The sequence below is a fragment of the Dictyostelium purpureum genome (genome assembly GCF_000190715.1).
Source record: "Dictyostelium purpureum unplaced genomic scaffold DICPUscaffold_299, whole genome shotgun sequence".
Classification (NCBI taxonomy): Eukaryota; Evosea; class Eumycetozoa; order Dictyosteliales; family Dictyosteliaceae; genus Dictyostelium; species Dictyostelium purpureum.
In genome coordinates, this window is record NW_003519635.1 from 14,849 (window position 1) to 28,644 (window position 13,796).

The 13,796-nt window shown below is 22.8% G+C and overlaps 4 protein-coding genes across 4 annotated transcripts in view; 2 read left to right on the forward strand and 2 right to left on the reverse strand.

The window, feature by feature from the left end:
• Positions 1-3,629: 3,629 nt before the first annotated feature.
• DICPUDRAFT_82460 (uncharacterized protein) lies at positions 3,630-6,843 on the forward strand (the record flags this gene model as incomplete). The annotated part of the gene is made up of 2 exons (XM_003291750.1): positions 3,630-5,024; positions 5,401-6,843. 2 exons carry the CDS (start codon positions 3,630-3,632, stop codon positions 6,841-6,843), a joined length of 2,838 nt encoding a protein of 945 aa, XP_003291798.1.
• Positions 6,844-10,275: 3,432 nt separating this feature from the next.
• Positions 10,276-10,446, forward strand: DICPUDRAFT_156441 (uncharacterized protein; the record flags this gene model as incomplete). The annotated part of the gene is made up of 1 exon (XM_003291751.1): positions 10,276-10,446. The coding sequence occupies one exon, from the start codon at positions 10,276-10,278 to the stop codon at positions 10,444-10,446; it is 171 nt and encodes a 56-aa protein (XP_003291799.1).
• Positions 10,447-11,765: 1,319 nt separating this feature from the next.
• Positions 11,766-12,666, reverse strand: DICPUDRAFT_156442 (uncharacterized protein; the record flags this gene model as incomplete). The annotated part of the gene is made up of 2 exons (XM_003291757.1): positions 11,766-12,401; positions 12,484-12,666. The coding sequence occupies 2 exons, from the start codon at positions 12,664-12,666 to the stop codon at positions 11,766-11,768; spliced, it is 819 nt and encodes a 272-aa protein (XP_003291805.1).
• Positions 12,667-13,582: 916 nt separating this feature from the next.
• The window catches only part of DICPUDRAFT_82463 (uncharacterized protein), a gene marked incomplete at both ends in the record, with an annotated part of 1,010 nt that continues 796 nt past the window's right edge, over positions 13,583-13,796 (reverse strand). The window contains one exon of the mRNA XM_003291758.1: positions 13,583-13,714. Within this exon, the coding sequence (XP_003291806.1) occupies positions 13,583-13,714 (132 nt within the window). The remainder of the gene's footprint in view (positions 13,715-13,796) is intronic.

A 13,796-nucleotide genomic window follows, 5' to 3' on the forward strand; every position in this document is an offset into this window, starting at 1 on the left:
AAAATATAAAAAAAATCAAAAAAAAAAAAAATTTATTTTTCCCATATTTTTACGAGTTTATAAAAATAGTTTAAAACATTTTGTCACATTTTTTTGTGATTTATTAGTTATTCAAAAGTGTTGGCTTGAAACCAGCGATATATTAAACAAATGGAAATATTGATCAGAAAATCAATATAATTATAAATGTAAAGAAATTGGTGACCAATATAATTTGGGAAGGTCTGAGCTATCACGATAATCTCTAGGAGGGAAACCCTGTACAATAGGGTGGTTAAGTAAAAGAAATTTACCTGTGTGTGGTTAATGACAAAGAAGTCTATTAAGTTAATGAGTTCGTTGAGCTTCGTTAATTGAATGACCGAGTCGATCAACACTTGGTTGGTAATGCTTAACTGTGATTGGAATCATTGAAGTTAGATTCACTGGGCAGTTCTCACCATGGTGCGGCTGTAACTTGATTCAGATTAATCTCTAGCTAACACAAAAAAATAATTATAAATCATCCTTAAGCATATTTCTTCCTGGTGATAAATTACTTTTACAAAAAAAAATAAATAAAATTACAAATATAAATTAATATATTTTACTGATTAATTTAAATCATTTGCTTTTAATTATCTTCACTTTTAAAAAAAAAAAAAAAAATTAATATTAATAATATATATATATATGTACTGATTAGTTTAAATCATTTGCTTTTAATTATCTACACTTTTAAAAAAAAAAAAAAAAATTTTTATAAATAACTTTCTTTTATGGAAAAAATTTGTTTTTGGGCAATACAAAAATTTACCAATGAATTACAAAAAAAAAAAAATTAAAAAAAAAAAATTTTAAAATAAAGTTTTTCTTAATTGTTAAATTAAAATCTTTGTTAAGGGTGTGAGAATTTTAAATAATAATAATAATAGTAATAATAATAATAAATAATTGTATATGATGTCTGTGATGGATTTGAGATTAAAGATATTTATTTGTACCAAATAATATGGATATAAGTGTTGTATTTGTTTGATAGTATTTTTTAATATTAGAAATTAGGAGCATTAATTGATATAAAATTATTACCAAAATCACTATAATAAAAATTGCTATTTAAATAATTGATAAGTTAGAATTGTCAAAAACCAATATTATAAATTTAATTAGTAATCATTTAAAAAAAAAAAAAAAAAAAAAAAATATTACCATTATTGTTTATTATGTCAATATTGTGATGGTTCATAGTATTTGATTATTTTAATATTATTATTATTATGGTTAATTCTGGTGATATTTCTGAAATATTTATATAAAATATAGAAACAACATAAATAAAAAAGAAATAAAAGAAAATAATTAAACTATTCATTTTTGAAATTGGAATGTTGAATGATTATTTAAATATGAGTTATTTAATATTTATATAATCTATAGCTATTATTATTGAAAGTTATTTGTAAAGGTTGGGTCAATATTGTGTGATGGTTCATAATAGTGGTTTCTTTTAAAATTGTTCTTAATGTGGTTGATTCTGATGTTTCTCGTGAAATATTATTTATATAATAAATAGAAACAACAATAATATATACATCTATTAAATTTGTTTTATTAATTATAATATCTATATCCTATTAATACATTTATAATTATTAATATTGTCGATATAATTTATAATTACATAATTATTTTATTTTTATTATTTAAATCATTATTGTACTTTTTCAAAATATAGTTTGAAACTTTTTATACTGTAAAATGATTGAAATTATTTAAAATAGTTAGACAAAGTTTATTTTGTTAAAATATACTGCCATTATTATTATGTTGATTGGTATGCTGGAGAAAAATTACTTGAGTATGGTGTGTATTGTGGTGCTGGCTTTGTAGTTGGGGTTGGTTGTGGTATTAGTTGTTGTGATATTGTTTGTGGAGTTGGTTTTAATTGTTGTTGTGGTGGATTTGGTGGGTTGTTGTTGTTGATGCCATGCTTGGTGATAATAAAATAATAATAAATAAATTGAGATAACTACAATTACTGAAATAAACATTTTACTTTTTTTTTTTTTTTTTTTTAATTAATATGGTGTGTGAAAAAAATAAAAATATGAAAATTTGATTGTTTTTTGAAATTATTTTTACAAAAATGCAAAACATTAAAAAAAATAAATTATAAACTAAGGTAAAAATAAAAATGAAAAAACCTGACATAATTGACAGAAAATTTATTTTTATTTGTGATTTGATTATGGATAATAAATTATTTTAATATTTAATTTTATTTGATTATTATTTTGGAATAAGCTGATATGAAAAATTATTTGTTGAGGAAAGTAAAAAAATTTAAATTAAAGAAAAAAAAAAATTATTTAGAATAGAAATAAATAGTGAATATAAAGTTCTGAAACATTTTCTTGAGATATGAGGAGGTGATTTATTTATGTATATGATTAAAAAATATAATAATTTTGATTAAAATTTTTTAATATTGCAATAGAATAATTATTCTCCATTGAGGGAGAATAATTCTAAAGCCTAAATAAAAGAGGACATTTTAAATAATTATTATTAATTTACAATAAACTGGTTTGTTAACTTTGAATTGAAAAAATAAAAAACCAAAACCAAAACCTTAAATAATTTTTAAAAAAAAAAATAAAAATAAAAAAAAAAACAAAAATTTATAAATTATTTAGAAAGTAACTTTTTTTATTATTATAAAAAAAAAATTACAATAAAAATATTAAAATTGGGTATATATTTCTATATATATATTTATATTTAAATATATATAATAAGGAATAACTATATAAATAATTTTATTATAATAAGTTATAATTATATAAAGAAACAAATTATAAAAATTAACATTAATTTTTTTAAAAATAAATCATCTGGGTTTAATTTTTAAAAAAGGCTATAAAATAAACATTTTTATTTTTTTTTTATTGTTATTTTTATAATGCAAAATTTTATATTAAAGATTTTAAGTTAAAGTATTTTTTTTATTTAATTATTTAGTTATTATAGTTTATTAATATTTGGATAATTAACCTCTAATTCGATTTTTGGTTGAAATTGATTCATATAATTTATCAGTTATTGTTTAATATTATACCAAATGTGATTAATTGATTGTTCGAAAGGTTTGTGAGGTGGTTTTGGGGCGCGGTTTATAATTTCCCCAGTAAAGAAAAAAAAAAAAAAAAAAAACCAGGAAGATTGGAACAATAAAAAATCGCCTAGACATGGGATCGAACCATGGACCTAGCGGTTAACAGCCGCTCGCTCTGCCTACTGAGCCATCCAGGCTTTTATACACAAATTTTACATACCACCAGTGTACACATACTTTTTTATTATAGTCATTATTATCATATCTTTAGCTATAATTTATTACCACCAATCACAACATCATTCATTTTTTTAACCTTATTTACCACTTTTTATACAATTCATTTTATTTTTACACACTTTTGTTTATTTTTATATAATTTACATATATCACCACATACACTTTCATTAACTGTTTTAAATAAATCCAAAATTTTCTTTGATTTTTTAAAACTTTTTTAAGTAGACGGAATCTAACTGAAATCTCTTTAGCTGATCGTTGTATCTCTTTTATTTATAAATTCACAAACAAAATGTCCACAAATAATAATCAAATTAATGGTGATGGCAACATGGATACTATTGATAGCATTATCTCAACACAAAATAATCAACATTCTACCCAAAATCCATTTTCTCCACCAAATACTCATCAAAACACCCACACAGAACACCCAAAAACTACTCCAAAATTTAATAAATCTCATAACCCAAACAACTCTTTTAACATTTCAAAAAACCAAAATTACAAAAACAAAAATTATCATTCAAACTCATCATTTATTTCAGACCCAAATTTTAAAAAAAAAATTTTAAATAATATTATTAAGAATAATGAACCAATACTATTTTTTGAACTACCAACTACACATCATAACAACATAACCAACATAATCCAAAACTATACTGGTGCGCCTGAGGTAAACCAAACAAAGGATAAAATTATCGCAACATTCACAAATGATCTGTCAAGAGACAGTTTCCTGAAAAATCTTTCAAATCAAAACATTATCAAAATCAAAACTGGTAAAGAAATACTAGAACTTAAATTCACAGTTCCAGAACCATTTGGATTACAACCAAATAATATATCACTTTATACTGATTTTGATGCAATTTTATCACAACTTCTACTAAAAAGAATAAATCCAACAACACTCAAATACATCACCCATATAAACAACATTCAAACCGATAAATTTGACCAATCGATCATTTTCAAACATCTATCACTAAAATTTAATTCATGTTTAGAAAGATCACTATTCCTTTTTCACAACAACTGTCAAATAAACACTGGATCATCAGATCTCCCACATTACAAAGATTTAACAATACCAAAAAAAGAATTCCAATTGTCATATGAAGTTTCAACACCTCAAAACAATAATATGGAAATAATACTACCTTTGTTTAATAAAATCATATCTGTTATCCCCAACTCTAATTGTGATACATTTTTCACAAAAAACAACAACCATCACTTCACATTAAGATCAACCTACTTAAATCATGGTCCACTATCAAATTTAAACCAAAACACCATAAACTTAGATGAATGTACAATCAATATTGAATCATTCATCTACACTGCAGACCAACATGTTCTACTTAACAAGTTCTCAATCTGCAACAATCCACTTGACCCAAGTAAGCGATTAAAACTCGATTTATGGTTATCCCATATTGGTTCCATTAAATTAAACAATGAAATTATATCTGCAATTTCATTTGTTCCTACCACCAATACCACTCTACCAAACACATTACCCACCACATTACCTACCACCTTTATTAATAAATCATTCGAAAACGAATGCTCGCATTTATTAAAAAACCTAATTATCCAATACCAATCACAACCTCAGATTGGATTTAAACCTAACATTATATGCAATTACACTGATATTGAAGACTTTTTACATATAGTAAAATGTTTAAGTTATTCCAACAATAAAATAGAAGATTCAATAATTGAATATTTTAACTTACTAAAGAAATTCGACAGAAAGTCAAAGCACGAATTCAAAGACTTTGGTATCATTATACATCCACCTGAACAGCCAACCACCACCAACAAAAACCACCACCAAAATAAAAAAAGATATCGTACAAATAATTATGGAAGATATTAATAATAATAATTACAATAATACTGTTCTTGATGATCATTTTGCTATTTTAAACACTCAAAAAACAAATAAAATAAATATTAATTTTAAAAATTTAAATATATTGTCTTTTAACATTAACGGCGATTTTACTACTAAAATAAAAAATATTATTAAACTTTCTATAAAAAAGAATATAAAAATTATATGTTTACAAGAAACTAAACTATTTACTCGTGATGAAATTAAAAATTTAAATAACTTATTTGAAAAAACTGATTTTACTATCTTCTTTTCTTCAATTGATCATATTTATAAAAATGATATTTCAACACTAAATACTAAACCTAGAAATTCATTAAATAATGATGAATTATCTATATTAAATAAATTTGAAAATAAAGAATTATCATATAAAGCACAATCAGGTGTTGCTACTATTATTCATAAAAACTTACTAAACAATTTAATCCATAATGACATCGTCAAAGATTCACAAGGTAGATTACTGTTTCTACCATTCAAATTTGATAATGGCAAACTGGGCATATTAAATTGCTATGGTGAATCAGAAGAATCAAAAAAAAATAACTTTTTTAATATAAAATTAAAAAATTGTTTAAACAAAATCAACACAAACTTCAATTTAGAATCACCAGAAAATATTATAATACTATCCGGTGATTTTAATTCATTTTACCAACCTAATTTTGATAAACTATCAAATCTAAACAATCACGTTAATAATGATTCAACCGTCCCTTATAATAAATTTCTTGAAGATAATAATCTAATGGACTTTTATCATGATTTTAACACTAACAAAGACTATACGTGTATAACAATTAGAGATGATTACACAACCAAATCAAGAATAGATGCACATCTATTAGACATAAAAAACAGACATTTAATAAATTCTTATAAAATTTTATCACATTCAAAAATATCAAGTGATCATAAACCTGTTAAAATATCTATTAACATTAACTTTATAAACAATGAAAATCTAAATTCTACAATCGAAAATAATAATAAAAATTTTATTAAAAAACTTTTACCATATGAACAACAAGATTTTAGTGAATTCAAAAAACAATTATCAACTGATCTAATCCAACTGGAAACTGAATCAGAAAATTTAAATTCTCTAATTGATCTCCAAAATCTTGTAAATAAATTCACTGAAACTATTTTAAATTCAGCCAACAATAATTTAAAATGGACTAAACCACCAAAAGAAAAAAATGACATATTCTTAAAAAATGATTTATTTTTTAAAAAAATCATTAATAAACTACATGATTGTTACCAAATTATTGATTCACTAAAATCAAAAATAACAAATGACATTCAATTAAAAATTTCTAAAACAAAAAAAAAATTACTACCAAAATTTGATAAACTACAATCAATAATAAATGATACCTTAACAGACCATAACGATAACTGGTTTGAATTTAAATATTTCTGTACATTAAGTACATCTCCTTCTACAAATGATATTCAATTAATAGATAATATATTAAAATCATTAATTGAAATTAAAAAATATATATTCAAAACTTATATAAAAACAAAAAGGAATCAAATTATGATTCAATTAAAAATTACAAAGATAAACTTGAAAAATTAAAAAGATCAAGGAATAAAGAATTTTATAATTTAATAAAAAAAGATAAATATAAAACAAACCAACAAGCATCCTGTGTTGCAGTTGACAATAATATAATTTCCAACCCAACATTAGTAAAGAAAGAATATGAAAAATATTTTAAAAACTTATTAAATGAATCACCACAAAATAAATCAAAACCAATATTCAATAACCAAAAATGGTACGAAATCCCATTCAGAGGTAGTGATAAATGGTTTAAAAATGAATTTTACAAAAGAAAATTATTAAATAATTTTAATTTAAATGACTTAACCTCAACAATTTCTTTATTATCAAATAATAAAGCAGCAGGGGTTGATGAAATATTAAACGAATATATTAAAAATTTACCTGAATCAGGTTTATTTATTCTACTAAACATTTTTAACTGTTGTAAAAACTTAAAAAAAATACCACCCTCATGGAAAAAAGGTAAAATATATACAATCTATAAAAATGGTAATAATCAATCATTATCTAATTACAGAGGTATAACTATTTTAAGTAACTTTTATAAATTATACGCTACAATGTTCACTAAACTAATACAAAATTATACCGAACTAAATTGTCCTTTTTCAGAATCCCAATATGGATTTAGACCTGGACGTTCAACAATATCACCAATATCAGTACTGAACAACATCTTTTTAGATTCAAAAATCAATAAAAGAGAACTTCATGTATTATATATTGACATACAAAAAGCTTTTGATGAAGTACCACACTGGGCATTAATCGAAGCATTAGAATTTAGAGGTTACCCACAAGAAACAATAGATATTATATCTGATTTTCTATCAGGTAATAATATGAAAATTATCACACCACATGGTATGACTGACGATATTTATGTGACTAAAGGAGTTATTCAAGGTCATCCATTATCCCCATTTCTTTGGGGTCTATTTTTTGATCCTTTATTAAATCTACTAAACACTAATGTAACTGGTTATAGAATCATTAATAACCAAAACTTAGGAATATCAAATAATACATTTGCTGATGATTTGGTTGGCACAACTGAATCATTTTCACAAATATCTAAACTAAAAGATTACATTGGAGAATTCCTCGACTATTATTATTTAAATGTAAATGTTGGAAAATCAGCATATACATTTAGACAAAATGAACTAAACCAACATCTCACATACGAATTAAAATGGAAAGATAAATCTTTTCCAATATTGAAATTAAACCAATCATATAAATATTTAGGTGTTAACATAAATCTAGAACTAGATTGGATGGATCACCAAAAAATAACATTTAAAAAAGCAAAATGCGTTTTAAACAATTTAAAAAGAAAATGTTTATTAACATCACAACTAGTTGACACAATTAATTCAATGGTAATTCCAATAGTTACCTATGGTACTGCCATAACCAAATACACCCAAACATCCATAGGCAACTTTAAAAAAGAAATCTTAGGAGCAATAAAAAAAAGTGGTAATTACTTTAAAAATACAATATCAAATTTCTTTTACCTAAAAAAGGAAAACTTAGGTTACCAACTATTCGATTTGAATAATATTATTCACCAGAACAGAATACATAACCTTTGCAAATGTCTAAACACAAATGAGAAACAAACAATTTTATCTTTCACCCAAATTATAAATAAATATAGACACTGGAAGGGAGATAAAAATAAACTATATCTAAAAGGTAAAATAATTGAAAATGATTACTCTTATATTAAAAGATGGTTCGATTCAATTAAAAAATACAACCTTAAAATAACACAAAACATCCCTGTTTTAAAAAATTTAAATAATATTCCACTTAACTTTATAACAAATAGTGAAATAATATTATATACCAACGAAGAAGCTCATATAAATTATAATTCATTATTAATTAAACTAAATGATAAATATGAATTACAAGATAAAAATGTCATTACACAACATTTACCAGAATGGTCTAATGAATGCTCAAAAATCTTAAAAAGATTAATTTGCACCAACTCTACCAATAACATAAAAGATGAATTTATGAATTTACTTTTAAAAATCACAACTTACGATAAATTCAATTACAAAAATATATACCCCAACCCATTAATAAGACAAATTAATCAAATACCTACTGAATTCTATACAGATGGTTCATATAAAAAAATTAACAATAAAAGAAAAGCAGGCTATGGTATATATAACCAATCCGAGAATATAAGTTTAAACTTTATAGAAGGAACTGCAAAAACAATAACAGGAGCCGAATTATCAGCACCTACACACATTCTTTCATCATATCCAATCAACCATAAAATAAACATCAATACAGATAGTCAAGTCTCAATTGACATAATTGAATCACTGATACAAAACCCATATCCAATCCAATATTTTGGAACTCCATTCTTTGAAATTATAAAAAAATTATTTAAATACAAATTAAAAAGAGATAACTTTGATGAAAAAAATACAAACTTTATTAAAGTTAAAGCACACTCAAATATAATTGGTAATGAAATTGCAGATAAGCTAGCAAAAAAAGCATTAACCCTACCAATTTCAAACAATTATATACCACCAACATTTGCATATAAAAGAACCAAAAAAAATAGCAATAAAGTTATTTGGAACCCAAAAAAATATGTTAAAATGTTAAATGAAAATAATAGAATTAACACAATTAATCAATATAAACACCAAAGCATCATACTACTTGATACCATAAAAAACACTGATACTTACATTCACCTTAAAATATTAGATAATCTACCATCAAAATTCCATACATTAATGAACAAATTAATAACTAATAATGGTCCATGGCTAGATACATGGAAAAGAATGAGGTTGCTAAAACCAGAGTTTAACTCAAACTGTAAAAACTGTAATAATGATATACCACAAACATTAAAACATATACTATTAGACTGCACAGACTTTGAAACAATAAGATCTGATACAAGGAGAATCATTACAAACAAACTATTATCTTTATCCAGTACACTCAAAAACTCATCTCCAAACATAGAAACATTAAGCTGGTTTGATAATTACAATTCCACAAACATCTCACAAAATAACATATTTAAAAATAAATTATTCACTGATAATAATATTCTATCTAGTGCAATAGGTTATGTCCCAAAACATTTGGTTAAAATGCTAAAGAATCATTGTAAATTTAACGAAAAGGAAATCATTGAATTTACATCTTTTTGCACAAACCAAATATGCAACAGAAACCAATTAATACTAACAAAAATCATCAACAAAAACAAACCACTCAATCTATTAATAGAAAAACCACAAAACAACACAAACTTATAAATATTACCACTTTTTTATTTTTTCTTTTTCTTTCTTTTTCATTTTTCTTTTTTTCATTTTTTCATTTTTTTTTTTTTTAAAAAACAATATATCATTTTATTCTAAATAAAAGATATATATGGCATCTGTACATATCCATAGTCAACCGAAAGGATTAACAAGACTCTACTCCAATGCACTAAAGTTATACCGAGCTGTATACGTGCTATTTAACTGGATAGAAGGTTTCCTTTGCAAGGAAACACTAACCCAAGGTTCTCCGTACAAGATGAAACTTATGCTATGCTAATCTGCCAAGGGCTGTAATGTTTAACTCATGTTCTATTAGTCTAAGATGTGGGCATCTTTTATGAAGTAACACCACCTTTAAAGAAAGTTGGATCCCCGGAAATTTATTATTCTTGCAATAATAAATTAAGTTACCTCAGAATAATTCAATTTATTCAACCAAAATTGCAACGGTTTAATTTTGCTTCAAGTAATATCTGGTCAATTCAGATACTTAGGTCTTATAATTAATAAAATAATAAAATGGAATAAACATTCCAATATATTTTTAAAAAGCAAAAAAAAGCCATCCAGGCTTTTCTTGAAAACGCTATGTTTTATTAAAATAAGGTCCAAATTTTTACTAAAATTGAAATTATAATAATTAAAAAGTAAATTAATAATTTGGGTTAACCCTTGCTCTAATTGAATGAATAAACCAAAAAATCTTGGTTAACCATTAATACAGATTTGTCCACTATTTTAATTGGATATTTATTTTAATTTATTTAAACCTTAGGGATATACTACTTTTTTTTTATTAGATTTTAAAATAATTTATTAATAAATTTGTCATACTTTTACACTCTGAACACACTATTACTTATATAATTGAGTTACCTAATATTTAAAACAATAAAAATTAAATTATTTTGTTTGCCTTATAATTTATTTTATTTCTATTTCTATCAATAAAAACGATTCAGTAAGTAAGATTATTAATTTGAAACCTTATTTAATAAAAAATATAAAGAAATTTGCCAGTTGGATACCAGATTTAAAAAGTGCACTATAATTTAAAAAGAATGTTTTTTTATAATACATCCCCAAAATTTTTTTCCAAAATAATTGCATCTTTAAAATCAATAAAATATTAAAAGATACATCTTCATTATCTTCTAAAAACCCTTCGAATTTATAAAAGAAAATTGATAAAATAAATAAAAAAACTAATTATAATACATTATTAAAGGTCTTTTTTATTTTTTTAAATAGTATATTTTGAAATTAATTGTTTTTGTTTGACTAATATTAACTTGCATAGTTTTTCTTTTTCTTTTTCTTTGTTCTGTTGTTCAATTAGAATATTATGATTATTAAATATTTATAAACTAAATATTTTTAATAATATAATTTTATTTATTTAAAAAAAAAAAAAATTTGGATATTAAAAAAATGATTTAATAATAATATTTAAAAAAAGAAAACTATTTAAAAATTGAAAAAAATTATTATTATTATCATATTTTATTTAAATATATATTTATATGATATATATTAATTTTTTTGTTTGGTTTTGTTTTGTTTGGTTTTGTTTTGTTTGGTTTTGTTTGATTTGATTTATTCAGATTTGCCTTGGGCTGCATGCTTTCTTGATTCTTTGATTTGTTGTCTTGAATAATATTTAGATGAGGTACCAAAAACTTTATCTAAATAGGTAAAGGTTGAAGCGTAGTTACCAACAAAAGTTTCATGATGGAAATCATGGAAATGAGCACCACCCCAGAATGGGATTAAGTTTGTGATGCTCCATGGGAAGTCATAACCAGAGTGACATTCAACAGTTTGATATAAACGAGTGCCTAACCAAACCCAAAGAGTGAAAAGGTCACGAGAGAAAATGAATGGACCAATGACAGTACCAGCACCAAGAATTAAAGTTTCGAGTGGATGGGCATATTCGGCAGTGATACCGAATGGAGAAGCATGATCGTGATGAACCTTGTGAATGTATTTATACCAGATACCATGATGTAAAGCTCTGTGAACCCAATAGAAATAGAAATCCTCAATGATGAATGAACATATTATAGTTAATAATAAATATGGAATAGATGGTAATGGAGCTCTAGCACTTAAACCTGAAGCTTTAATAGCTGGGTCGAAAACATACATCATTGGTAATTGAACGAAAATATGAGTTAAAACAACTTTTAATACACAATTAAATTGTAATTTCATATTATTTTCTTTATTCTAAAAATAAAAAAAATAAAAAAAAAATATTAGTATTAAATATTTATATGTTTATTTATTTATAAATTATAAAATTACTTACTGGTTGAATTTTATATTTTTTTAAGTATGGGATAAAATCACAGATAAAGAATGGAATATAGGAGCCAAAGTAAAAGACTTCGTGGGCAATAAATGTGCCATAAGTAATGAGAAAGTCTTCACCCCAATAATCTACAAAACTAAACCAATATGGTTCGATGAATTTTAATGAAAGATAATCCATAATTTATTTTATTTTTTAAATGATTAATTAATTAATTTTATTATTATTATTATTAATACTATTTTAGGTGATTTGGTTGATGATTAATAAAATAAATATATTTTTAAAAATACAAAAAAAAAACTTTTTTTTAAAATTTTTTTGTTTTTGTTTTTTTTTTTTTATGAAAATAAATTAATATTAATTTATCTCGAAACTATTATTATTATATAAATATAAAAAATAATAAAAAATAAAGTAGGAGTATAATATGTAAGTTATAAATAACCACTACTGATGCTGCTACTTGACACTATAGTTTTTAAAAATAAAAAAAAAATAAAAAAGATGTCGTATTTCAAAAAATATTTTTAAAAAAAAAAAAAATTAAAAAAATTATTTATAATAAAAAAAATTATAAAAATTATAAAAAAAAAAGAAATTTTTTTTTAAAAATATCATCACACACAAGAGGTTCTAATTTACGAAAAAAAAATGATTTTTCAAAAAAAAATAAAATAAAATAATAATAATAAGCTTATTGATGACACATCACATACATTACAAAAAAAATATTATTTGATTTTCTAAAAGACTTAAAAAATAAAATAAATAAATAAATAAAAAAAAAAGAAAAAAAAACATTTTATAGCATTATTGATTTACTATTTGGGATAAGATGATTTTTAAAAAAAAGTAAAAACAGATTTCCCAAACAAAAAATAAAAAAAAAATGGATGAAATTAAAACAAAATTAATATATAAACTTTATTGATTGTAAAAGGTTTGACAACAAATCAATATGTATGGAAATAAATTTAGTTAATTAAAAAAGTTTTTAATTTGATTCTATTGATTCATTTATTTTTTATTTTTTATTTTTTATTTTTTTATAAATAATTAATTTATAACTAAAAATATTATAAAAATAATAATATTACATAAAATCGTCATCATCTATAGCACTATATTTATTTGATTTCATATTATCAGATTTCATAACCGAAGTATAATTTCTAATTTCTTCTTGCTTTTTCTTATCTTCTTGTGCTTTTTTATCAGCTCTTTTCTGTTATTGTTAAAAAAATAATTAATAATTAATAATTTATAATAGAATAATGGTTATATTGGTGTATTGTAAATTTGATCAA